General features: G+C 32.8%; 1 protein-coding gene across 2 annotated transcripts in view; it reads left to right on the top strand.

Annotated features, from left to right (window-relative positions):
- Positions 1–19,671, top strand: part of LOC122633699 (E3 ubiquitin-protein ligase TRIM9) — a 95,567-nt gene extending 75,896 nt beyond the window's left edge. The window contains exons 4-9 of one of the 2 annotated variants that reach the window (XM_043821943.1): positions 1,363–1,756; positions 3,377–3,409; positions 10,507–10,679; positions 15,532–15,670; positions 16,816–17,046; positions 17,589–19,671. In XM_043821943.1, coding sequence (XP_043677878.1) covers positions 1,363–1,756; positions 3,377–3,409; positions 10,507–10,679; positions 15,532–15,670; positions 16,816–17,046; positions 17,589–17,917 — 1,299 coding nt within the window. In that variant the 3' untranslated portion in view covers positions 17,918–19,671. The remainder of the gene's footprint in view (positions 1–1,362; positions 1,757–3,376; positions 3,410–10,506; positions 10,680–15,531; positions 15,671–16,815; positions 17,047–17,588) is intronic. The other variant, XM_043821953.1, reaches the window with a different exon arrangement.
- The last annotated feature ends 7,298 nt before the right edge of the window (positions 19,672–26,969 follow it).

Raw genomic sequence — 26,969 nt, 5'->3', positions numbered from 1 at the left:
ATCCCCATTTTATTAGAGTACTGCGGAGAGAAGAGGAAAGCAAAATTGAGAATGTCGAGCGACGCGAATCCGGATTGTGGAGTCGCTCGACGAGCAGACTGGGAAGTGTGGTGAAGAAGGGAGAGGAGAACGGAAAATTTAGTTTGCGCAAATGGAGTCGGCGTACTTTTCTCTTATCGAGTAAACACAGCCACCCGTTCGATTTTCTACCGTCCCTACGGTATTTTAGAAGAATCGCCTTATAAGTTTATACCGCTTTCAATCGTCCTACAATTCCTACGGATAAGGATGAACATTCTAAAGCAAGTAAAATCGTTTCATCGTATTCCCGAGTACGCAATCACGAATTATACGTTAAAAAAGAAAGTGAAAGAAAATAAAAAAATAAAAGAGAATCGAATTAATTTGTATTCGAAAAGCAAATCCGAAAGCCGCTTTTTCAAGCTTTATACGATGCACTTTCAAAGTATAATGCAATGAGCATTTAAATGCTTTAATTTGAAACAGAAAATAATGTGTTTTACAGTTTTTATATAGAAGTAGCTTTTATTTATGTAACTTCGTTCAACCGTATTAATATACAAGTTGATAATGGAGGAAATATAGAAAATGTTCAATAATATTTGATCATTCAATATCACAGAAATATTGTACTTAATTGTATATGTTAATTATGTATATTATTGGGTCATCCTAAAAATAATGTGGTCTTTTTTTAGAATAAATTAGAAAATAATGTAAGAAAGGGAACACTTTCAACCTTAATTTAAAATATTTTTACCACTATTATATGTATCTTGTTCTCATCTTAATATAAAATTTTTAATATCCTGTTGATAGAAGCTCTTGAGGGCGTTCTGACCTTTGTTCATCCTCAAGTCTATAATTCTCAGAAGGAAAGTGCATTTTTAACCTTTGGCTTGCATTTATAAGCTTACACATATTTTATTTATTGTTGTTGTAGCAGTAATTGTCCCAGCGAAACTCTTAAAGCAAAATATATCTTAAATGCTCTCTCAACATATCCATGATAACGTTTATTTTCTCATCCTTAAATTAACGTCTGAAAAATTAAACTAAGAGAAAATTATTCAAACCAACATAAAATCAACACTAAAATTTTCATCAATATGAAGAAAACCACATTAGTCATAAAATGACCTAATATATATTACAATTTATGATTTGTTTCAATTAACGATATATTTTTCATTTTTAATAAATGTCATAAAAATATATATATATATACATACATGAATGTTTGGTATAATAAGATTGTATCTGATAAAAACGTATTAAAAAGAAGAAAAGATGTAATATTATATCAATTACAGGAATATTAACAAAAAATACATTTATTAGGAGGAATGCGTGGCACTGGAGGAAGAGGTGGAAGATCGTGTTGCAAATTTGGTGAATCTTCTTCAAGCAAGAAAATCACGATTGATCGAAGCTGCGCGACAAACTCGTGAAGCTAGGGTTCGTTCATTGAGGGATCAGGTCACTAGATGTGCAACTCACCTTCAAGCAACGACAGCACTTCTCACATTTTGTATTGAGGCTTTGAAGGAGACAGACAGTGCAGCTTTTCTCCAGATAGGCGGAATGTTATCCGTTAGAGCTGCCAATGCTGCAGGTTCTTGGGGTGGTGCCGAGGGTGTCCAAGAAATCGCTCGTCTTCCTCTTCTTGATCTCACCCTCGATGATAAGCCTTTGAGGCGAGCTATCGATCAACTAACCTTCGTTCAACTCAAACGTGAGTATTTTTTTTTTTTTATTTTCAACTTCCTTTGCTTTCTTTTTTCTCTCTTTTTTTTTTTTTAATCTTAAGTAGCAGTTTTTATCCTTATTAATGAATATCGCGAAATAAGTACGTATCTGAAAATTCGTACAATTAATCGTAAATAAATTTTCTAATCACTAAGCTTACTTACTTTTTGTGAATTTTAATAACGAAGCTTATCAATTTTTCTACTCAACGAAGTTGACAAAAAATGTTCAACGATTTATTCATTTCTGATAAAGCGAAGTATGTTCTAAAATACCATTTTAAATAATGGAAAAAAATTATCGTATCCTATCGCGATAGAAACTTGCTAGTTAGTAGAGAAATTTTGTAATTTATGAGGAGTTAACAATGCTTGATTTATGGAGGAGCCACGAGATTTTTGCAACGTCACATCGACCGAACGTTATTAGAATACATCTCCTGTTTACCCTTTAATGATTAATTACAGTATCAAGTCATTGAGTTATTTAGAAAATTCATCATTATATTTCATTACGTGTCCCTTTTTATATTCTTGCCTGGTTAATTATTATGACGTCTATATGTAAAATTTTCTTTAAGATTTTTCTTTACAAGAAATTCGTTGTACCTATAAAATTGCATACATCGATTATTCATATTATTATTATTATTTAAAATTTATTATGTTACTATTTGAACCGACTACCATCATCGTTATCATCGTTTGTTAGTTCTCAGTACACGTGTAACTGCATTATTCTCCAATGCAGAAACTTGGTCTCATATCAATGACAGATTATTGGTGGATCCGTTTAATGAAATAGCCCGAATAATTCATGCACGCCGCACGTACGGCTTTGACAAACGCTTTGTCCATAATTCCGCCTAATAGGAATATATTTTCCAACTTGGTTAATCCATCCGCTTGGATAATTAAACGGCTACTTTATTAAAGCGGTCGTACATAAATTCATCGTATCTACGACGGATCGTACGTATTTGTAAATAATCGTTTAGGTTGGGAAAGGGTAAAGCGGGCGATGGCGGCGGGGGGGAGAAGGAAAAGCAGGAATTTGGTGAGATTAATGAGATTGTCGGTTGAAATTTGAATAGGGGAGAGGTAATCACCAATTAATATTACGTTTTGCTGTCTATCAGCTTTCTCTTCATTTTCTTTCTATTCTTTATTTTTCAAATTTTTCGTATAGATTTTGTAAAAAAAAATCAAAATCGACGTTCGTTCCCATAAAAATGGTTTCTCGATGGCTCCTCAAAGTCTTCACAAATATTTTTGAATCTTCGACGTCATTCGTTTCATAAGTGTACATATATGCTGACGATTATAATGAGGAATGTAAAAGTAAACTCGAATTTTAAAGTCGAGTCATTTTACGATGGTAATATCGTGTCTTCGTTACATTGTAAATTTACTATCATCGTAGCCGATTTACTTTTTTGAGTTAAGTAAATTGGAATTGTCTATTTACTCCAATTTATGTATGTATGTATATATATACATACATACACCTACATATATATATATATACATATATACATGTATAAGCATGTATATGTATTTTTCATGATGTAATATTTTAATCAAATTTTTTATAATATTGGACGCAGCTTCAGAAGGAGAAGAACGATATCCTACGGCAGGTAAAGAAATGTTCGCAAATTAATTATGAATCCGATCTAATTATAATTCCTTTGGAAATTATAAAGTCAAGCGCAGATGTTTCTTTATAGAACACAAAAAAAAAAGAAGAAATACAATTCGCTTGAGCAAATTTTCGAAATATTGTCCATAAAAAATATGCGATGTAAATTTTATATGATATTAATGCATTTTAACTACAGATAGAACGTAATTTGTCACTTATAAAATTGATTGATCATATATCGTTTTAACTTTTAAGTGTACAAAGGATTGTAAAATTATTACATAATTATTTACAACCAAAAAATTATACAAAAAAAAATAACAGTGTAATGTATTTCCATTATTCCCACTTTTAATGTTAATAACTATATGATACATTTTTAATAATATCTTTTTTTTTTTAAATATCTAAAAAGAAAAAAGCAAAAAGAAAAAGCAAAGTTATACGTTAAAGAATTAAAGAAGTTTTATTACTGATTATTAAATTGAAATTCATCCGTAATCTTTATTGACAAATGTAATATAAGATTATTTCGAAAAACTGCATTTATTTACGAACCATTCCATTACATATTTATATAATAATCTTATGAGAAAGTGTATTGGTGACATCTTCTCGACGTTCGATACTTCCTTCGGTCGATTTCGTCGAAGGAAACTCGCTTAATAATTTGACGTCGCCTCAGGGATGCGATAGGCCCCAACCAAAGCGAACGAGCCTTTCTCTAAAACGTTTGAAAAGCGGATTAATTAGGCACCGGGGCTTCGACGACGACGGTAGCTACAGGCTTAACGATCTTGGGGCCTTAAGTCGTTACAAGGACACCCTCCTTCAAAGATGTCTTCTTTCTCTTTTCCGTTAGCTTTCTTCCATCCTTTTCTCTCGTATTATCTATCTCCTCATCATCATCAACTTTCTCTCCACCTCCTACAAGTCTTATATCCAAGGTTCCGTTTGGCTCTTCATCGACGTCGATCGGCTCTAATTAACGAAGCACCTTCGCGTGGGTGTGACTCGCGACTAATTATAATCGAGACTTTCGGCTGATTATTCTTTTCTTTTTCTTCTCATTTTTACTTTCGTATCTAATCATTAGGTGTTGCTCGCCGGCGTAATTAAGATAATTAAAATATAATTGTTACACCGATCGAATATAATGAACCAACTGTATTTTTATATTTCATGACCTCTAAAATGATGTTCCGAGAATATTCCGATAAGAATGAATTTTTTTAAAACAATTCGATCGAATGCGTTAATAAACGAGCGTTTGTTACTCACAATATTTTTTCGATTACCTTCAAAATTAATTTTTATGATTCAACGTTTCTCGTTTCTCTTTTCTCATTCATTTAAATGGGAAGCATGTAAATCGAGGTTTTTAGATATGTTTTTAAAATTAAGAGGATTTCGTTTTTAGTTCCATGCGTTCCGAGCACGCATTTTGTTTCGTTGGGAAAGCGGATAATAACTGATTTCGTTGAATACGTATTGCGCTTGAAATAAAACACAATTGAATCGAAAAATGAAGTAAAAATGGATATTCTATTAAAAACGATTTAAAATATTTCGTAATGCCCGATAAATGAAAAAGTAGAAATAGATGATACGATATTTCGTTTTTCTTCTTTTTGTTTCTTCGTACAATTTTACTAATATTATACTTATATTTCGAAAAGATTGAAGAGAAACGACTTTATTACGTATTTCTTGTTCCTTTTTTTTTTTTTTTAATCTATCTCCAACTAATTTGTACGTTTTATTTATCTTTTACGTCAAAGTGTTCTCGACGAAGTCCTCCAACCACTCGAAATCGTTAAGTGTTATTCAAAAGTTTATCCATCAAGAGTAGTTTATTCATTAAGGAAAGTCGAAACGAATTCTCCGTTAGATTTCCGATTCCACGTTAGACTTCGAGAGAGTTCTGTTTACGTTGTCTGCGCTAATTTTCAAATTCATTTTATGCAATTAAAAAAGGAACAGACTAACCGAGAAACGAAGTTCATTCTCAATCGTAAACCTACTCGAAGTTTATCCATTTACACGAGGAAATAATTCTCTCTCTTTCTCTCTTCCTTGTTGGAGAAGTATCGATTAGACGAATGGAAAAAAAGGGAGAAGGGAACAAAAGAGGGATGGGAAACATGGTACGTATGGTACGTGGTTATCGCACGATCTCGAATACGAGTGCAAATTTACCGAAACTGCGAACGACGCGACTCTAACGGATGTACACGCAATATTAAAAATTAAATTATCGTGGAACAAAGAAAGAGGGGACACGAACGAGACCAGTCTCGTAACATTCATTTTGCTAGTTTACGACGATGATTATATGGAAACGTTTATGGTGGCAAATTTTCTATAAACGAGTAATGAAAACCGGTCATTTTATCTTATTACATCGTTTATTCACTATGTAATCGCTAACTTCAAGTCTGCTTTAGTTTTTCACTTCCCTTATTGTCAAACTGAATCGAAATTTAGCGTACATAATGAATTTTCGTTCGTTATTTTCTTCAATTTTTTTTTTCTTTTCTTATTGGTATCATAGAAATCACTATGATTTATTTATACATCGTTTATATTTATTTTGTATTTTATAATATTATATTTTATTTGTTTGGATGTATTATTATCTGTTACGTAGAATGGATCGTATTTGCCATAATTATTCTCAAACAAAATAATTTTACGTTCGTATTTTTCCAAAAAAAAAAGATTGTAATCCTCTGTTGTTATTTTTTCACATTCTGCAAATATCAAATTATTTTAAAAAGTATTATTTTAATTTATTTTACTTATTTTAATTTCAATATTGTATTTTATTTTTCTTCCACCGATATCAGTAATATACTTTGAAATCATACTTGTAAATATTAATCCGATATCTTTTTCAATCTGAAAACCATAACGATGTTTGACCTTCAAAGATCGAAGAACGAATAAGCAATAGAAAAGAAAAAGAAAAAATAAATCGTACAATCTGACGATCGAGATTTAGTTTTTTCCTGTCGCTTCTGCGTGAATCCACTTTAATACTCGTTTGTAGGTGGAAAACAGGATTATCACGACTGGTCAGCAACTGTAGAGATGAGAAAAGAGTACTATAGTTACGAGTAAAAGGGGTAGAAAGAGAAGAGAGGGAATTGAATAGGAGGGCGAAAGGAAAACGGACACAAACGCATGTATTATTAAACGTCTGGCTAACTGGCACGTTGTACAATTTTATTTCATTTATTACGCTTTTGGCTATCGATGCATTCGTTTAAAAAGATTGAGAAAGAGAATAGAAACAAAATGTAGTTTGCATAATAGATAGTTCGACTATTCCATGCTATCTTTTTCTTTCTCATTGAACACTTTATTATCCACAAACGTTTGCACTTTCTATAATGTGTAACTTTAAGTAAAACAAAGATAAACAATAATAAGTGTGTATACTTTTTTTTATATACTTCATTTTATCGTAGCAAAATATATATATATATATATAATTATTACTTTAAATCATAATGTTGTATTAATTAATATTTGCTTAGTACATATTTTACCTATTATAAATTTCGTAAAATATATATATATATACATATATAGTTTTCTTAGAGACGAAAAAATTAGATTATAAAGACACTATATAAATTGCAAAATACTTATTGCTTGTGCAAAATATAATACATTTATCGAAGATGGAAAAGAAAAAATTCGAACGCCATCGCAGTTTTTCTGGATGCCTTTTCTTTCTCTTTTTATGTCGGTTCCTCTCTTTCTTCTTCTATTCTTTTTTCTTCTTTATTCTCATTTTTCTCTTACTTTTTCCTTTCTCTCGCTTTCTCTCTCCTTTCTCTTTCTCTCTTTCTCTCTCTCTCTCTCTCTCTCCCTCTCTCTCCCTCTCTTTCTCTCGCTTTCCTCTTTTCTTTTTTCTTTTTTTTCTTTTTTTTTTTAAGAAGAAACATCGACCGTCTCTCGCTAGGTATCGGTTATCGATACTGTATCGCTGGTAGAGCTCGCGATAAATTACGCTGATACGGGCGTAAAACTTTTGCCATCTCGATTTCTCGACATTTCGACTTACGCTTGGGTATACTACCATAGTAAATATTCCTCCCTTGAAGAGAAAGACCTGACTGGTTGTTGGAATTGTTTCGTTAAAACCTATCCTTTGTTCTATGGGTTTTTCCTTTTTCTTTTCTTTCATGTTTCGTTGAACATTAATTATATGCGTTGCGCAATACCATAAAACAATTATTGTATTTTTTTATGTTTCGTAATGGATTATGGTAAAGTGGAAAACGAAATAAATTCATTAAAACCATAGACGTAGTTGTATTGTTAATAAAATAATTTAAAATAAAGAGATTTACTTACAAAGGAATTCAAACGATTATATTTTATCTGAAATATTTTCAGATAAAAAGTAGAACGTCATACCGAAGATCCACTATTCTTTTCAACATTTGATGGGAAAATAATTACGTTGTAATTTCTAAATAAATATCAGATATTATTTCTACGAAAATTATAAATCTTCCAACATCGTAATACATTATAATTATTATTAAAAATTTGTAATACCTTTCCGTATTGGATACTATTTGAAGAGGCAGCATTATCGATGGGCTGATGAGTCAATTGTGGAAATCAGCTTTCCATTCATATTCCTGCCCTTCTTCTCTCTTGGTCTCTTCTCTGCATTTTTGGTGGTCTCTGTGGCCGATTGTACACGATCGATTATCTCTGATTACCCCTTCTCTTTCCAACACACCCTTTCGTTTCGACCTTCCCCCAAAAGCGAGTTCGTCCGTCGTAAAATCCGTACTACCGACAAAATCCCGGCTCAGTAGTAATGCCGACGATATAGTCGGACAGCCGCAGCAGTGAAAAGAATTTACAATCCGAGTTTGGTGCTCCATCGAAAATCGACATCGGCTTACGAGCTTTTACGCCACGCGATAAGCCACGCCCACTAATACAGACTATTCCTACATTTTTCCTGGTTATCTCTATTGCCACGTCACATTTTTTTTTTTTTAAAGATTCATTTGAAAGATTACTTCGAAAACAACAAAGATATTTTACCGCTTTTAAATTCGTATATGCATAAATTCGAATTTGATTTTATGATGATATTATTAATACAGATTTATTATATATCGTTTATTTTCTGTTAGTATCAATGCGTATAGAAACGAGTGTAACAATTAAAAATCATTTCCGGTATCATCACTTAAATAAAGTTTTTATTTTCGATCAAATCTATATATTAGTTCAATTATTTTTATTGTTAAGTCCATTAATAAGGTTCACATAATAAATCTATTAATTTCTTGAATTTATTAATTAGCAATGATTGAATATGGTCAATTTTTTCCATTAAAGATTAAACTCAGTTGATCGTTTATTAAGAGAAAAAAGGAAAACTATTTGCATAGACGCATATTTAGAAACTTTGATTCATCTTTCGTAAAGCGAAATTAATCCCAAGTGTAAGATCTATAGGATGCTAACAGCAACCTATATGCATGTACATATATACATACATAATTCACGACCTTTCCATTACTCTAATTTCATAATATAACGCAACGGTAAGACCTTTACGAAGGTTATCCTTGACGAAGAACAAAACAACTATTCCCGAGGATAGATCAATGTCATAGATTAGTTCGTCGTAGTAAAATTAATTTCCTGTTAACTTTGACGTCTAATTATAATCTTCAAAAAAGATTTTCATTAAAATTATATTTCTTAACATTTGTAAAAATTCTTTATGATTATATTTACAGTCTTTTTCGTTTAAATTTCGTCAGATTTTCTTCGGGATCAATGAAAAGACTTTGAAAATAATTTCGACTTTTAAAACATAGAAATACTATGAATATCCAAAATTTATAGCGTCGTTACCAATATACGTAAGTACTTGGAATAAATAGAACGATTAATAACGAACGGTAATATAAATGAAATGGAATGAAGAGTGAAATAGGAAGAGAAAGAGTCAAATGGAAAGAGAGAAAAGATTGATCAAGAATTCATACCGCAAGTAAAGCCATTTAAAGCATTGAGTTAACTTTGAGAATTGCTTTAATCCGACGTATGTACGTTCACACGGACATACACGTTTTCACGATGCAGAACGAATCCATTTTCTCTGTGGCAACGATTGTCGTTGACCACTGACCCGTTTCTACCTTTTATTTTGTCTCTCTCTCACACTCACGTATACAAGACCGGTATTCTCTCTCTCTCTTCCATTTGCTTCTCGATCGAATCGGTACAACCCACAAATTCGAAACGGTCGAGCAAAAGCGGACACGAAGTCGGTTAGTGGCCAATCCTTCTCTTTCCATCTCTTTCTTTCTCTCTCTCTCTCCTCTCTCTCTCTCTCTCTCATTGAAGTTACCCAAACGCTTTTGAAATAACTTCACGAGAAGCAACGAGACAGCATGTCGAGAAAATAGTTTCTCGATTTATCAGTAGCTATCGAGTTTATGTGTGAGTATTTAGCAAAGCTTTTCTGGACTTTGCGAGAACTCGAATAACTACGTTTATCGAGAAATTGATTAACAGAATTAAAAAACTAGTGACCCATGTTCAGTAATACGTTTTATTTTATTCTTATAAATTTCAAAGCATATTAGATACTTAGGAAAAGGACGCTGAATATAGAAAAACCTCGTTTAAGTTTGAATATTTCATAGCAAAGAAGAAAATATCGTATACGTTTAAAATAAATTACATTAATTTGAATAATTGAAGGCCCAGAATCTGTCTATTTAATATTTAGTTGTATCGTTAAAAATCCAAGAGTATAATTTATATTAAAAGTTAACGACTAGAATCTAGCTCAATGAAAAGATCAAAGATATAATAGTATAAAAGATGTAATAGATGTTCAGATTTATTATCAATGAAAATGTTGTAAACGTATAAGGTTCTTTCTAAATATACGATATAAGTATACAAGGATAATAATGTTAGTATTACAATTAGAATTAACTTTCAACAAGTTTATTCTCATTTAATATATTTAAAATTTATTAATATTTTATACCATCGAATATCAACGATCGAAAATGTAAATGTTTCTAGCACCTGGAGCACCTTTATTGATTCCGGAGGAATGCAGTGCGGAAAACAACAGCGTTACCGTCGCTTGGCAGCCACCTCCTGGACACGGAGTTATGGGTTGTGCTGGTCAAAGAGGTCCAGCCATCGAAGGTTACCTTCTCGAACTTGATGACGGCTGTGGAGGAGAGTTTAGGGTGAGTATACTACCATCACCACCACTACCATTGCCATCATCTACTCTCTGATCCCCAGGAGACGTCTTACCGTCTTCCTATCGTCTTCAAACTTCTCTATCTCTATCTCTATTTCTCTTTCTTCGATCTCCAAGTTCTCGAGACGAGACAAGAAGTAGCTACGTGACCAAAGCTCATCGATCACGTGCTTTCGAGAAATAGCAAAAGTAAAGAGAAAAGTATCGTATCAAGATAGACCTCGATATCGAGTAGTTCGGTCAGGATTTTTATAAAAAAGAAAAACGAAAGAAGAATAAAGAAATAAAAAAATAAAGTAACTATTTTAAAGTAAGAAACTATTGGAATAAAGAGTTCTTATTCTTTTAGATAAAATTTATCCATTACGAGTATATCTTGCTGTATCAAGTATAGATTGATAATAAGTGTTATTAATCTTCTATAATAAGTCATGTAACTTGTAAGATATATGCTCTTATGTACATGCATTTTTTTAAGTTATATTTAATCTTTTTGCCATGGCATTATTTGTTCGTCTCTGAAACTTAATGTTTACCACGTACAAATTATATTTAGTACAGTGTAATTGTGTCAGTATAAATTTCCCATCATAAAAAGAAGTTCGGCCCATAGAGGGTTGATTATTTGCAATTGAATGCTTGTTATTATGAAATTTAACTCATAATTAATTATAATTAGTCACATAGTTTTTTGTCTTCAGGACTTACTTTAAATTTTGGACTTGCTATTTTTATAATCATGGATACATACGGTTTATTGTTTAATAGTTATACGTCTCGTTATACTAACCGATAGATCGTTTATAAATTTTCTAGTGTAACATTCGAATTCGGCGATAATAATGCGCGTTATACGTGCGATCGATCGGTCACGTACGCGCTTCTATATTTCAATTCAAGTTCAATATTAACTCGCGTGTAATTGGAAGATAATTGAACAGCAGTTGGTGGCGGAGGTGAGAGAGGACACGATAGAGGATCGTCGTTTGTTTCGCTCGTATTTCGAATTTAACAGCGAAATTCATCGGAGGGCGTGCTCGTTTCGACGTAATAATTAACGTGTTCGACGTTAATTACAATATACCTCGTTATTTGCCTAACAAGATTTCTACCAACTTTGGTGTACCGGGGAAAAGTTACGAATAAAATTCTTAACTTCTCACGCGTGAATTATCAAAGAGGACGTTGGCGAGAGTACGGACGTGGAAAACTTTTACTTTTAGCTGGACTAATTACAAAAAAATAAAAAGAGAAATAAAGAAATCAAAAGAAAAATATAAATCTAGAAGAGAGAGACGGAAAGAGAGAGAGAGAGAGAGAGAGAGAGAAAGAGACACAGATAGAAAGAGAGAGAGAGAGAGAGAGAGAGAGAGAGAGAGAGAAAGAGAGAATAAAAAGAGATACTGAAAAATGTGACAAAAAATCTTAGATTTAAAATTTGTCGATTAATGTTGTTAATAACAATACTAGAAAGGAAACGAAATATATAAGCAATAAAAAGAGGAAGAAAATAAAAGAGAAAGAAAAAAAAAATGAGAAAGAAAAACGTGGAAGAGAAAGAAAGAAATTTTAATGAAGGAAAGAAAGCTTGGAAGTTATCGATTGCTTTTTATTAATGTTATTAATGATAATGCTATGAGCGGAGCAAAAGAAACACAAGAGAGTAGAAGAAGAAGAAAAAGAAGAAAAAGAAGGAAGAAGGGAAAGAAGTGTGGGAGGCTTTTCTACGAACTAACCATTATTTACTACCCACTTAATGGCTTTTAATACTTCCTGATCTCACCGAGACTCTCTCGCGCATTAACCCGAAGTCGAGTCTTCCGGCCAATACGAGAAGTACGTGCCTGAACTATGTCGAGCACGACATCACTATCGATTCCAAGTACCTCTTTTCTTCTTTCTCTTTCTCCTCTTCCTCCTCTTATTCTCTCTCTCTCTCTCTCTCTCTCTCTCTCTCCTGCTTCCGCAATCGAGATTAATTATATCGCTCGTTTTATGTATAGTAATACATACAATCACTTAAATCTCAGTCTCTCCTTTAAGAATCAATAATCGTCATTCGTTTTTCGTAATAGCCACATTCCGGAAAAAGAGATCTTATTTACATTTTATTCCTTTTGAAAAATAAACATCATGAATATGCGATCGAGATATCAATCATAAGAGGATATTACCCTTTATCAGTTCTCCCTTTTTTTCTTTACGCTCGTTCGCCTTTTTTTTCTTTCTTTTTTTTTCTTTTTTCTTTTTCTTTTCATTTTTTTTTTTTTTTTTTAGTTTTCCTCTTTTTAAAGAGAAAGTTTTCCAGTAACCTATTGCAAGATTCGAATGACGATCGACGACAAATTTGTGATTGAAACGATTCTATAAATTATTTGACGCTTTTTGTCTGACAAACTGGAGAAATATTAAGTTGAAACAATAATTTGATAATACCATACTTGTGCTCGAAAGCCGGAATGAATATCGATGAAATGGCATTGATTATAAAACTTCGCTTTATTCTTCGTTTTTTGTCGATCTTTCGTTTGTATTTGAAAAAATTTCATAGAGGTGGTTTTAATATTGAAGTAGATACTTACATACTAAAGAAAATTTAATTATACTAATATATAAATCTTCTCTTGTTTATTACGAAAATTGTAAATTATATATATCAAAAATAGATAGTTTTATAATTATTCCAATGAGATAGTTCTATAATAATTATAAAATTAATGAGCTCGTAAAATATAATATTTTTTATTTTTGTAAAAATATTAAAATCTTTTCTACATCCATATTTTATCGATCATAAATATGAAGGGAATCATATTTTCGAAAGGCAATGATAATTCATACGTTCTTACTTTCAATATTAAAAATCATTGATTTAATGACTCGTTCCAAGAAGCGATTTATGAAATCGTGACAGTCGCCTATGTACTTGTCTACCGTGTTACGAAATATTAGAACGCGATCGAGATACGATTAATTTATAGTAGCGAACGTTGAAATGTCTTTCGTGTATCGTAAAAATCCAAATAAAGATAGTAAACGTAGATGGATATCCTTGAATAATCGTAAAATTTCTTCGATTAACCGTGAAATAAAAAATACATATATACATATTCTAATTTTTCTAATATTTTTAAATTTGTAGAATCATTTCTAATTAATAATTTCTATTTATTAAAATTTCTTAGTCATTTGTGAACTTTGAACTATAATATAATATATCCAATATAATTACAAACGATATACATAGATATACACTTGTATACTCCATGTAAAAGATAAAAAGAAAGAATTAAATAAGAGGTAAAAGAAGCATCGATTGAAAGACAATAAGATTTCGAGTACGTCTTCTTTCGTGAACGATAACGTCTCCATGCTCAAATGAATCAAAAGAACTTGTCAGAAAGCTCGTTTGTTCGTTGACACGGAAAAATAAATAGGTGTTCTTTTTCGTTCTACGAATCAGATAAGAAAGAGAAAGAGAGAAAGAGATCCTTTTTACGGAACAGAACTTTCCTTTTACGATGCTTCCCGCGAATCCTAACGAAAAAGCAACAACGATCCGAAACTCAATTTCGCCGGCTTATCCGCCGATTCCACGACCTTCTTCCATCCTTCTTTATCTCTTTCTTCCTCTCTTTCTCTTTCTTTCTTCCTCTCACACATTGACTCACTCATACATGCACACATATACACCGAGCAGAAAATTCAAAGTGTCGCGTAAAATTCTGTTGAAAATCTTCGTCCGAGGCGTTGGTGGAATTCTTTCCTGGCTCGACGACGGATATCTTTAAGGTAAAGAAGAGAACGGTTCGAAGAAACCGGGGGTGAAATAGGGATGGGGTAAAACTGGTCGTCGACGAAGAAAAAGAAGAAGAAGAAGAAGAAGAAGAAGAAGAGAAAAGTGGAAAGCGAGAAACCATGAGAAAGAAGAGACATCGTGACGAGAAACGAGCTCGATTTAAATATTAAAAGCGAGACGATCGCGATGGTGTAGACGCGAAGAAGTCTCGAAGGAGAAGGTAGAAGAACGAAGAAGGGGTGGAATGGAAAAAAGGAAGGAAAGAAGGAGTGAGAAAAGAGAATTGAGAAGGTGGATGAATCTAGGAGAAAGATTTATACGCGCGATATTGCTTTGGTACGCTAACGAGCAGTACGATATAATGGTCCAAGCGACGCGTTATTAATCAGAGCGCAAAAATGTAAGCTTTCTATCGTTTACAAGCCGTTCCGCGATCCGAACTGATCCTGGAGGCGCTAATTATCTCACTCGGTTACATTGTCGTACGAGTACGTGATTAGCGATCGACTTTTATTCTTCTTTAACGTCGAGATCTATTTTGTGAGATCTTTCGATCATGAAAAAGAACAACTTTGTTATCTTCTTTCTCTTTGCACATGTGATATTTTAAAAAGTACGTTCATATATTTGAAAATACACGTATAAAATACACGCCTTCATATGTACATACCAATTATAATGTACATAACATTATTAATGTTTAAAAAAAAAAAAAAAGAACGTGACTCAACATCTCTTTTAAAACTCCGATTATTAAATCTGTTTATTAATCTGCAATTCTTATCACATATATGTACGATAAGCAGTTGTGGATTATTTGATTATAAAAATACAATCACCGATTTGAATAAGATCGATATAGAATAGTATTTTTATTTTCATGTTACAAATGTTAAAATAACGAAACTCTATTGAAATGAACATTTCCATGATCCGTTTCTCTCGGTTTCTCCTTTCCTTTTCTTCCCTTTCGGTAGGAGTAGTCGAGATTTCCGTTTCTTGTTGATGCTAACCGCATGAATTTCGAAATGCGCAGGAGGTGTACTGCGGACGAGAGACCATCTGCACTGTCGACGGGCTGCACTTCAACTCGCTGTACAACGCTAGGGTGAGGGCATTCAACAGCGCCGGAGAGGGCGAATACTCCGAGCTGATCGGCCTTCAGACCGCGGAGGGTGAGTTCGTACAACCCGCTCTCTCTCTCTCTCTCTCTCTCTCTCTCTCTCTCTCTCTCTCTCTTTCTCTGTGTGTGTGTGTGTTTTTCTCTTTCTCTTTCACTCTTTCGTTCTGTTCGACCACCCCCACTATCCGCCTCACTTCTAGACTTTTTTCACTTCTTTTTTTTTACCTTCCTTCGTGGCAAGGATTCGAGTGGAAAATCGACGTTGGTATCGAGTGGAAGATGAACGATTGAAATTGGCAGCTCGGACTGACGTGTTTTCAACGAGTAGATCAAATGATCGGAGAGAGGCCACGCATTGCCGATGACAGATCCGATATTAATCTGTCGTTTTATGTCTACGCTTTTACGCGCGGAAACGAAGTCGCGTGTCTGCTTCTTTTATTTTCTCTCTCTTCCCCGTCTCTCTCTCTCTCTCTCTCTTTGTCTTCTTCTCTTTCTGTTTGTATCTTTTATCTTTCTGAAAATAACTTTTTTATTATTTCACGATGATAAAGCTTTTTCTGATCGTACTCGGGACTACAGGTAGATTAATTTTCCCCGCAGTTCTATACTTTCTTTTTTTAATTCTTTTTTCCTATTTCTTTTAAATCGATACAATTTTTTTTCATAAGAAATTTCTTTTTGTTTGATTTTCGAGTTAAAAATTGGCTAGATTTTCTTACATTATGAATGTAAAGAGAGAGAAACGAGTGAGAAAGGAAAAAATGGTTTTTTATTGGAATAATACCACAAAAGCTACCCGCATACGGTGCCCTTCATACTTAACGATTAGAAGTGTTAGCATAATGCTCCATGAGAATTGCTAGTCCTCTTTAGAACGATAGATTTTAACGTGTTCGAAGTACACCTATATGCGGGTTTGTTGAAATCGAACGATTAATTATGCTTGCTATTAATAACGATTAGGTGTCTTTAAAAATGATTATTTGTCGTGTAAATAAATGTAAACAACGTCTTAGATTTTACTACAAATCTGCTATTAAAGTATTAAAGATTCAATCAATTTAAAAATGAAAGAAAAATGTTTCAAACAGAAAGAGAGAGTTTTATTTAAACATTTGTCTAAAAAAAAGAAATGTTAGTAAAAAAAAAAAAATAACAGTAAAATCGAAAGATAACAAAATTCAATTGAAACAGTGGCGTGGTTCTCGTGGGCAACCGGTGCTACTGGGATACCGCAGGAAGTTTCGATTTCCGAGGATGCAATGAGCGCATCCTGCGAGGGTTACGAGCATCGTGTGGTCCTCTCTAGCGTTGGATTTTCTAGAGGCGTGCATTACTGGGAGCTGACCATCGATCGATATCACAGTGACACCGATCCTGCCTTCGGCATCGCTAGAGCTGACGTCGCACGTGATCAAATGCTTGGTAAGCTCATCATTTCAAGATTCCCCGTATAGTATTCTTTTTTTTTAATAAAATAGGATTAACCATGTAAATTGTATGAAAATTTTAGGAATTTCATTTCATTTCACAAAGATATTGTCACGTAGTTTACAAAAATGTCTGCAATTTTGCCATAGTATATTATTTATATAATCTCAACAGAACAGTTTAATTCGATGTACCTGATTCAGCCTATACAATCAATCGAAATACTAAAAATAATTTTGAACCGATTAAATGATATAAAACGTGAATTACAGTGAAGACAAATAAATAAAATTATTCAATAATCTTCAATTTCAAGCTCTTATATCCTATTCTATTGATCGGGACATATAATCGTTGAGCCGTTCAACTTGTTCATTAAATTTGCTATATTTCGAATTTTCAACCAGACAGCAAACATTTAATCGAACTCACCGAGTATACATATATACATAAAACACGATCTACGGTCGATACTGTCTGATTAGCAACCGATTCGAAATCCCACACATAGGAGCATCGATTTGTGGTGTTCACAGGTAAAGACGACAAGGGTTGGAGCATGTACATAGACCGTCAACGATCCTGGTTCATGCATGGTGGTGGTCACGCTCAGAGAACGGAGGGTGGTGTGCAACAAGGCTCGACCGTAGGTGTTCTCTTGGACCTAGAGACTACCCATACATTACGTTTCTTCGTGAATGATCAAGCCCAGGGTGGTGTGGCTTTCCGTGATCTCTATGGTGTCTTCTATCCAGCCGTCAGCCTTAATCGTGGTGTCACAGTCACTCTACATACTGCTTTGGACGTACCTCGACACTTATTGGCACCTCACGACGATTACCTTGGCGATATAGTCCAAAGCTAGGGGTACCTAAATGTTTTGAAGAAAAGCTTGTTCCAAGAAATGGCCTCGACCGTTTCTTACAGCATCTTCGAGCGTGGCACCAAGGATTCGGAGGGTTCTACACAGATCCAAACGCTCGAGAGTATCATCGAAGAAAGCTTCTGCGAAGCTAACTGTGGCTGATAAACCGAAATGATTCCTCGGAGGATTCAACTTGACTCGCTACATTATTTCTCTCGAAAGAGAAATCGCACGAAAACTTTTTCGGACCTTCGATGTGTTCTTCAAGATCGATGTTCTCTTATCATCTTTTCTTTTTTCTTCTCTTTTCTTTTTTCTTCTTTCATTTTTTATATCGAGTACGTGCGTAAGATTTTCTGTCGACGGATCAAAGATGGTAGAGGGAAAAAAAATATACAGCGCGTAACTTTTATCTTCGGACCTGGGAGCAAACAAAGTCACGAGTTTTTCGAGATTCTCGAATGTACACGAGTTGACACGTCGAATTTCGAATTTATTAATCGCGAAACGTTCGACAATTTTTCTACCTGGGTCCTAACTTTATCCATATCGAGACGATTTATAAATGTAATGGTATGTATAGACGTTTAAGCTCCATAAAAATATATGATAGGGCGTATTTCGAAAGAAGAGAGAAAGAAGAATAGCAAAAACTTTCTCAGCTTACGAATAAAGACGCGAGTTATACGTTTTCTAGTCTCCCTATAGGATTCACATCGTCCTGCCTCATCGTTGCATTCTTGTCGTCATTTTCAAAGAAACGATATATCATTCGTTCGTAAAATCGATAAAACGTCTACGATGATTCGCTGAGCCATGGAAAATTCGAGTTTCTAGATGGTCCGATAAAGAAAAGAAAAAAAAAGCAAAAAAAAAAAGAAGAAACCAAAAAAAACAAAGAAGCTTTCGACTCGACTTGAACCTTTTATCACTTTAAAGCTGCCCTCTCGTCTTCAAAGGAAACCAGGAACGAAGAGAAGGACATTTAGGATATAAAACAATCGATCATGCTTTTTTAACGCATTTTTAACACGTTGAGTACCGTAAGTGATAATTGTCTGTCCAATTTCCAGACATTTCCGAGAATGTAATAATAAAAAAATTAAAATGTGTGTAGTCTGAAAAAGATGATAATACATTTTCCAGTGTTTTTATTTCCATAAACAAAATTAAAAAAAAAAAAAAAGGAAAAAAAAAGAATTAGACATTATACATACATATCTCTATATATTTATATAAAATCAATATGGCATTCAACGTAATTACATGATTTAATGAATGTTTTCGATATAAAATGATATAATTAAAGAAATAAAAATACTCTACGAATCGGAGTATAACAATTTTTAAAAAAGGAGAGAAAAAAGAAAAGGAAATCATACGAAAAATCAATAAGAAACTTTCTACATTCGTTGCAGTCGCTTTCAATCACGTGTTGTCCTATCCCTATATATCCTTTTTTTTTATCAATTTGTATATCAATGTTTAGGGACAGAAATAAGAAGCGTATCGATCACGGAATTCGAACGTTTAATGATTTTTCAGAAGAAAAATTCATTCGTGTTCCATGCGTCTTCGATAAGGGAGCATTGTATATAGATGTATATAGAGAAGCATCGATTATATTGCCGATGGAAAGAAAAAAAAAAAAAAGAAAGAAAAAGAAAAAAAAGAATTGCCTATTGTAACGTTTACGACTGTATTCGACCAATAAAGTGCAGAAAAAAAAATAAATAAAGAGAATAACAAGGAAAGAAACGTGAAAAACATTGAGAGAGAGAGAGAGAGAGAGAGAGAGAGAGAGAGAGAGAGAGAGAGAGAGAGAGAGAGAGAGAGAGAGAAAAGATAGAGATAGAGATAGAGATAGAGATAAAGATAGAGATAAAGATAAAGATAGAAAGCATCTCGAAGCGAATACAAACTCGAATGTATATGCATCATGCTTTCAACCCTTTCTTAGCTTCCAGATTCTTCTCTCTTTCCTTCTTTCAACCCTTTGCGAAGCCCTAAGTCGCTTCCTGAACCCTTCCAAAAGTTCTCGCCATCGGTTTCAGCAACGTCGGCTGTTGAAGTTCTGGACTATAACAGAGACGAGAATATAGAGAAAGAGAGAGAAAGAGAGAGAGAGAGAATTGTAGAGAGAAGTTTCCTTTTCGATGATATCACAGCTGCTCGCAAAATCGTATACCTCGAACTCTTCGTTCAAGGGTGAAAGAAAGAAAGAGAGAGAAAGAGAGACAGAAAGACTTGATTTATGACGAACGGTTCGCTTTTACTAAGCGCAATTAGTACGAGCAGGCCTTACTTTCTTAATGATACTGAATCTTTCTTTCTTTTTCTCTCTTTCTTTTTCTCTCCTTCTCTTTCCCTCTTTCTCTTATTCTTTCTTTCTTTCTTTTTGTTTCTACGAACTTCTCTTTTGCAAGAATATCAAGTTTATTGACTAAAGAATCTCTCGTTAAAAAAGACTGAAAATCAGAATTTACTTTCTTTTTCTTTTTTCTTTTTTTGTTTAGATGTTCTTACAGAACGAGGATCTTAGAGAAATTATAAAGATTGCATAGTTTTGGCTAAAAATTGAAATGCTCAATATAATAAAGCGTTTGAAGAAAAAAAAAAAACATTAAAAAGCAAGCATTGATATTAAAAAATATTAACTATTGAAACATGTATGTATCTATACTATTCATTGGATTAATCGATAAGGAATGTCGGAATTTTCAGTGTTTTATATTTAAATAAACAACACGAATATTTTACTCATAATTTCAAAATTGTTTATTGATCAATCTAATATATTATTACATACAAATAATATATATTATATTATATATTTTATAGAAAATATTTTATAAAAAATACTGAAAATTTCAAAAATTTGCAATACAACAAATAATCATTATCATCTATATAATGTACATACTTTCTTAGAAGCAATTAATCGAACAATTATTAAAACTTTTATAAGGAACATATAAACATCTTTTAAATTTATGTAAAATTTTGATATCAATGATCGGTACATGTAAATATAAAAATCAGTAACAGATGGTTATAAATTTTTCGTTCAGAAATTTGAGTTTAGAATGTATTTGAACGATAACAAAATATCTAAAAGCAGTGGTCAGATAGAACATGGGTTACTTCCGATTTCAAACTGACCTTGTCAACATCAAAAATCGTTTATCGATTGAAAGCACCGATTTATTCTTTGGTAATCGTTCTATTTTTCATTCTGAAAACATGAAAGTACTCTTCTCGACTGCGATATCGATATCACGAAAATATGTGGAAATCTACAAATCGATAGCAATCTGTGGGAAAAAAATGAATCATCGCCAGAAGAAGAATCTTACAAAAAGATAAGTATTTTTTTACGATTTATTATTTCATTTTCAAACAAAATGATATTTATTTAATCAAAACGATAATCGATATCAAAAACACGCAAGACGATCGTATACATAAGATCGAAGATAATCGAACCTAACTGAAAGATGATTTGACATAGAACAAGGGATTACTCTCTAGGGTGGCACATCACATTATATACATAAGCTGTATGCACATATATATATATATATATATATATATATATATATACTTGTACCTATGTATGTATGTACATATCTTCGTGCCATTTACTCTCTGCATATAGGTGCATGTGTAATGACGCATGGACGTCAAGCGACAATGTTACGCGCGTGATTTACGTCGAGAACGCTCGCTTGACTTGCCACGTTCGAAGCCAGGCTGGTTTAACTTGAAAGTGTGTTGATTAAACTCGATAACCCGTATTAAAGAAAATATCAAATATATATTTAACAAAGATCAGATCTTCCATTCAGATCAAAGCACGGAATATTTTGTAAGATCTTATTACTTAAACCAAGTATAGAACGCTAGAAAAGAATAAGAAAAAAAAAACAAGAAAATCTTTTAAAATCTTTTATATCTTTTATAATATCGCCGTAGATAATTAAGATGTAGAACATAAATATTCGAGTAATGAATTTTATTTCAACGATTATAGCAGCTCGACTCGATATCGATTGAAAAACGTCATGAATCGAGAGCAGATATTCCATAGGGATATTGGTAAGATGAAATACGCTCTCGACGAAGCTCCAAGCAGAATTTATGATCGTCGATATCGCCAAGAGCTTAAAAGCACTGGATCGGTGTAGGAACGTCGAGGATCCGTAGCGTTTCCGCTTCTTTGCCTTCGAAAGAAGTACCGAGAAAAAACGGCAAATAGAGATGGAAAGAGAGAGAGAGAGAGAGAAAAGAAAAAGAGAGGAACATCTGTTAAAACGTCATAAATCGTTTCGTGGCCTCTTTCGCGATTTTCACGTAGTAATAGCTGGAATTGCGATGAACGATGAGTTGAAAAGCGGAACGGAAGAAGACGAGGATGAGTTGAATAAAGATGGACGATGCTGGACGAGAAATTCAATCCTCAACAGTACTACCACGTCTTTCACCCAATGCGACTTCTTATTTACCCTTAGGGCATGAGATTAAGCGAATGGGCTTTTTCGGTACTCGCGAGTGCTTTTTGAAGCGTAAAGCAGCCTATAGGAGGGTCGTCCGATCGTATCGTCGTACGTGCCACCCCAATTGACGAGTCCATTAAAAAGGAACGGGAAAAGGAGAGGAGATGAAGAAAGAAAAAAAAAATGAGTAGTTACCACGAAGAAAGCACACGTTCGATTCCTCTCTCTACTTCTCTCTCTCTCTCTCTCTCTCTCTCTCTCTCTCCCTCTCCCTCTCTTAAGAAAATGAGACTACCGTTTGCTTTTAAGGCAGTACGCTTGAGTTCATTGTGGCTAAGCTGGAATAATGTTGTTTAACGTTCACTTTGATTAGGTTAAGATGAAAGCAATTCAAAGTGGGAGTAATAAAATACCATTTGTGTGCTAATACTAGTACTGTAAGTATAGGATTAATTTTTCTTTCTTCTAATAGGAAGCTTTGAACGAGCCAAGAGGGTACTTTGAGATTGGAAGTAAAATACGATTCGATTTTTTAATTCGTATTTAGATTAATGACTGTTTAAAAAATATCGATATTTTTTATTAGGTGATTGAATATTAAATTTCTATACATATTGATTAGGATTAAATTAAAACCTATATGTGTTAACGTTTCTACATTACTATCCAGATAAGTTATTAAACATTTTACGGGCGGAAAGTTCTTATTAAATATTTTATAGATCGTTCACTTTTAGCTCACATAGTAGCTTTTATTAAAAGCATACTCATATAATTTTTGCCGATGTTGAAAGAGGATATAACAAAGATGAGCGATGCCATCATCCGAACAAGTTTATCGACGTTGATGCCTCTGACGTTCTATGAGTACATTAAAACATTAAGGAGCTACTATGCGATCGCAAAACGCGTTCTTTAACGAGCATAAGCAAAGAATATTGATCATTCTTAACATTTATATCAAATATTAAAAATAAACGAATTAATTGGATGCAAATTATTATGATATTAAAATCTTATCAAATTTATTTTAATAATTTTCATATTTATATAATAATCATTTAGTTATCATAGTTCATTTAAAATTTATGCCATAATTAAATCATGTAATTAATTAAAAACGTATTTAATAATATTTTTTTAACAATGAAACAAATCGCAACGAATTCTTACGAAGAAATAAACATTAAATAATTTTTTTGCTAAGTCGGATATACCAGTTTCCTAATTTCGACGAAAGCTTTATTTTCTTTCTTCGCATCAGTAAAATTCTAATGGTTTGAAATTTTTGAAAGCTTCGAGAAAATGTTCTTTCTTTCTCGGTAGGTCATATTAAAATTTCAGTTTCAATATTAAGCCAAAGTTCCCTTAAATAATTTAGATGCTCGAGCGTAGCGAAAGTTTCTCAAATGCATCGCCTCCCCCAGGCTAGAAGTACGGATTTCAAGTTTGTCCGGGAAATCCTTCACGTTGGAGCTGGCGACTAATTTGTTGGTAAACAATGTTCATTACGAGTAACGCTTAAAGCCAGGCTTAAGCGTAGTTTTGCAGGAATTAGCAAAGATGGCCGGCAGCGAGAGTGGATTGCACGCCGGCTTTCTATTTCTCGACGACAGTGAATTAAAAGAAGTAAACTAATTTATTTTTTAATTTTCATATCATATAAAAAAGAAAAACAGAAGAAACATTTCATTTTTTCTTTTACGTTAAACACACTCGATCTGTAAGATCGTAAATGATTTTAAAATTAAGTAGGAAAATGTACGACCTATCGACATATATAAAAGTGATGTGTAAATATACAATTTAGATCATATTGTTTACATAAGGATTAGTAAATATTTTTTTGTATTATACTTATAACAGAGAAAAAAGTCGAAGCTTCACTTCAGTTTATATATTTGTCGTGTTAATACGTATACTGTCTCGAAATATAGCAAGTTGTAGCATTTATCAATAAAACACGTCGTATTTTATGAATTTTGTCAACGCATTAACAAATAATATTCACAAATTTGAATTAATGTACAATGATAAATTTGAAATGATGAATTTAATGGAGTAAACGAATAAAAATATTAAGATACTTTCTTTATATAAAATGAATATATTCTTTAGAAAAAAGTTAGTCATTTTGTTCGTAGTGGAAGAGTGTACTCTCTCGCGTTAATAATCTAATACATTATCCGAGCGAATAAAAAAGTTTTTAGTATCCTGTACAGAAGGGACTAGGATTCATAAAATTTCGAGTGGACTAGACCGAAGCATTCTCTCTCTCTCTCTCTCTCTCTCTCTCTCTCTCTCTCTCTCTCTCTCTTTCTCTCTCTTTCTCTTCACCCAAAGTAGAACGGCATTAGCTTTTGAACAGCAGCCGTGAAGAATGCATGTCATGGTGTTAGATGTTCGCTCCACCCTATTAAGGGCACTTCGTTAGTGTTATTAGTACTCGACAGCGTTCATAGTCTTCCTTTTTCATGCTTGACTTTAACCATCCTCTTCAACCATATCAATTCTAAGTTAGTTTCATCGGAAGTATGTTCGCGGAGCACTCTCGAAATATAAGTTTATTAAAATTTTTACTACTAAAAAGTAGAGCTTCTCTCACTTAATTATTAGTTTTGGTTTTCGTTATTTTATAATAAATATGGAGTATTAAAAAAAAAATATGCATGATTGGGAGAACTAAAGAATTGAATAAAAATTGTTTTATGGGGATTGATTTTTTATTTCAAATTTTTTTTAATTTAAATAATCTGTTAGTTTCTTTTCTTATTGTGTTATATAAATATAAAAAAAAAACATTGTTGGGTATTTTACAATATTTTAATTTCGATGATACAATTTTTAACTCAATTTTAAGAGATATTGTTTTGATATTATCAATTTTTTTAAGACACTTTAATAAAAAAAAAAAAAAGAGTACTTTTAACAGGTGAATTTCAAACGCGATACTTCGACAAAAGGATATTACTATTAAAACAGACTACAACAGTTCCCAGCAAGTACTGCCGTTTGTATTTAAATCGTGGTCATGCGGGCCGATTACGATTACGTGCTCTCCGTTTGGATAAGCATACGGAAGGCTGAACGATTAGACTAAACTCTCCTCGTACAGTCTCGTCCGGTCGACCCCAAAACCCTTTTCACATGCATTTAGAATATCATGGTTAAATCGAAAGCAGCCCATTTTCGGAACGTTATTTCCTAATTAAACTCACCTCTTAATTAACCCGATTATTTTTATTAAACTAACCTTCGTTATAACACTTCTAACAAACTTGATCGTTCTATCTCTTTTGATTAAATCACGTCATTAAGAATCTTGTATTTGTATTTTCAATAATCACGAAAATAGCAAAAGAAAAAATATAGAATCATTTCAGAAAGTAACGTTTATGAAATTGTTGACATTGCTGCAGTATTAATTATTACTCCTATTTTACATTTATATGTTGAGGAATTAATTTTTTTATTTTTTATTTGAGAAAATGAACAAGAAAAGAACTTGGACTGGTTAATCAAAACACGAAGATTATAACAATAACATTCACATAATAATATAATGATTGTAATAATGATGATAATAGTAATAATGATAGTGTATAAAGGAAATTAAATAAAACGTAACACCGGGAAGAAGCTCGTACGAGAATCAAAATGGAAGACCTCACGAAAGTCCAATTTCCCTGCCAAGAAAATGTACGTTGAAAGTTTAATAAGAAATTCCTAGTGTCGTCGCATCTAATTTCGAAGTCTTTTCTTACGAAAAATATATCTTCTTGAATAGATAACTGTTATTATTATTATTACTATTATTACTATTACTACGTGTCGTTACATTCATGAGAATAACTAGTATAGATCTTTATAGGAAATTTTCAAGCTCTATATTAGGATAAAACGTGTAAAATAATTATCGAGAATCGATGGACCTAGTTATCACGTTAAAATCCCGTTTAAATCCCGTGGAAAAGTGGTAACACGCGCTTTCAATTAAATTTCCGAGGACGGCCTCCGGATTGCTCTCGTTACGCACTAGATTGTATAATCGATGATTCCCCGTGTTACCGATCACGGTGATCTTCAAAATTATCAGCTTGACGCGTCGAGCTTGCGATTTACTGTGAGATCGATTAATCGAACCGATCATCAACCAATAGTTTTTGACAGAAAAATACGCGCTTGATAAATACGATAGATGTTTACAAAATCTATCTCCACATAAAGATCTAAAGAATCATTTAAAAGTAAAATTGTTAAATTTTATTATACATAGATAGTTAGTGCGACACATCTGACGTAATAAAAGATAACATTAATATATAAATTCATATTTTTAATTAGTACGAATATAAATGATAACTATTATATCGATTGTTGTTATTTCGACAATTAAAGTTTTCATTGTTGCTGTATAAATATTTAAAGTTTATCCGTTATTTTATTTTAATGTTATTACGAAGTCTTATTCTTAAATGGGAGTTCCTAGACACGTAATATTAATCGTATCGAACGCAAAGTGGACGACGAGACGACATCGTCGACTTAAAGTTTCT

This window comes from Vespula pensylvanica, chromosome 1 (assembly GCF_014466175.1).
Source record: "Vespula pensylvanica isolate Volc-1 chromosome 1, ASM1446617v1, whole genome shotgun sequence".
Classification (NCBI taxonomy): Eukaryota; Metazoa; Arthropoda; class Insecta; order Hymenoptera; family Vespidae; genus Vespula; species Vespula pensylvanica.
This window is presented reverse-complemented; position numbering and strand designations above follow the sequence as displayed.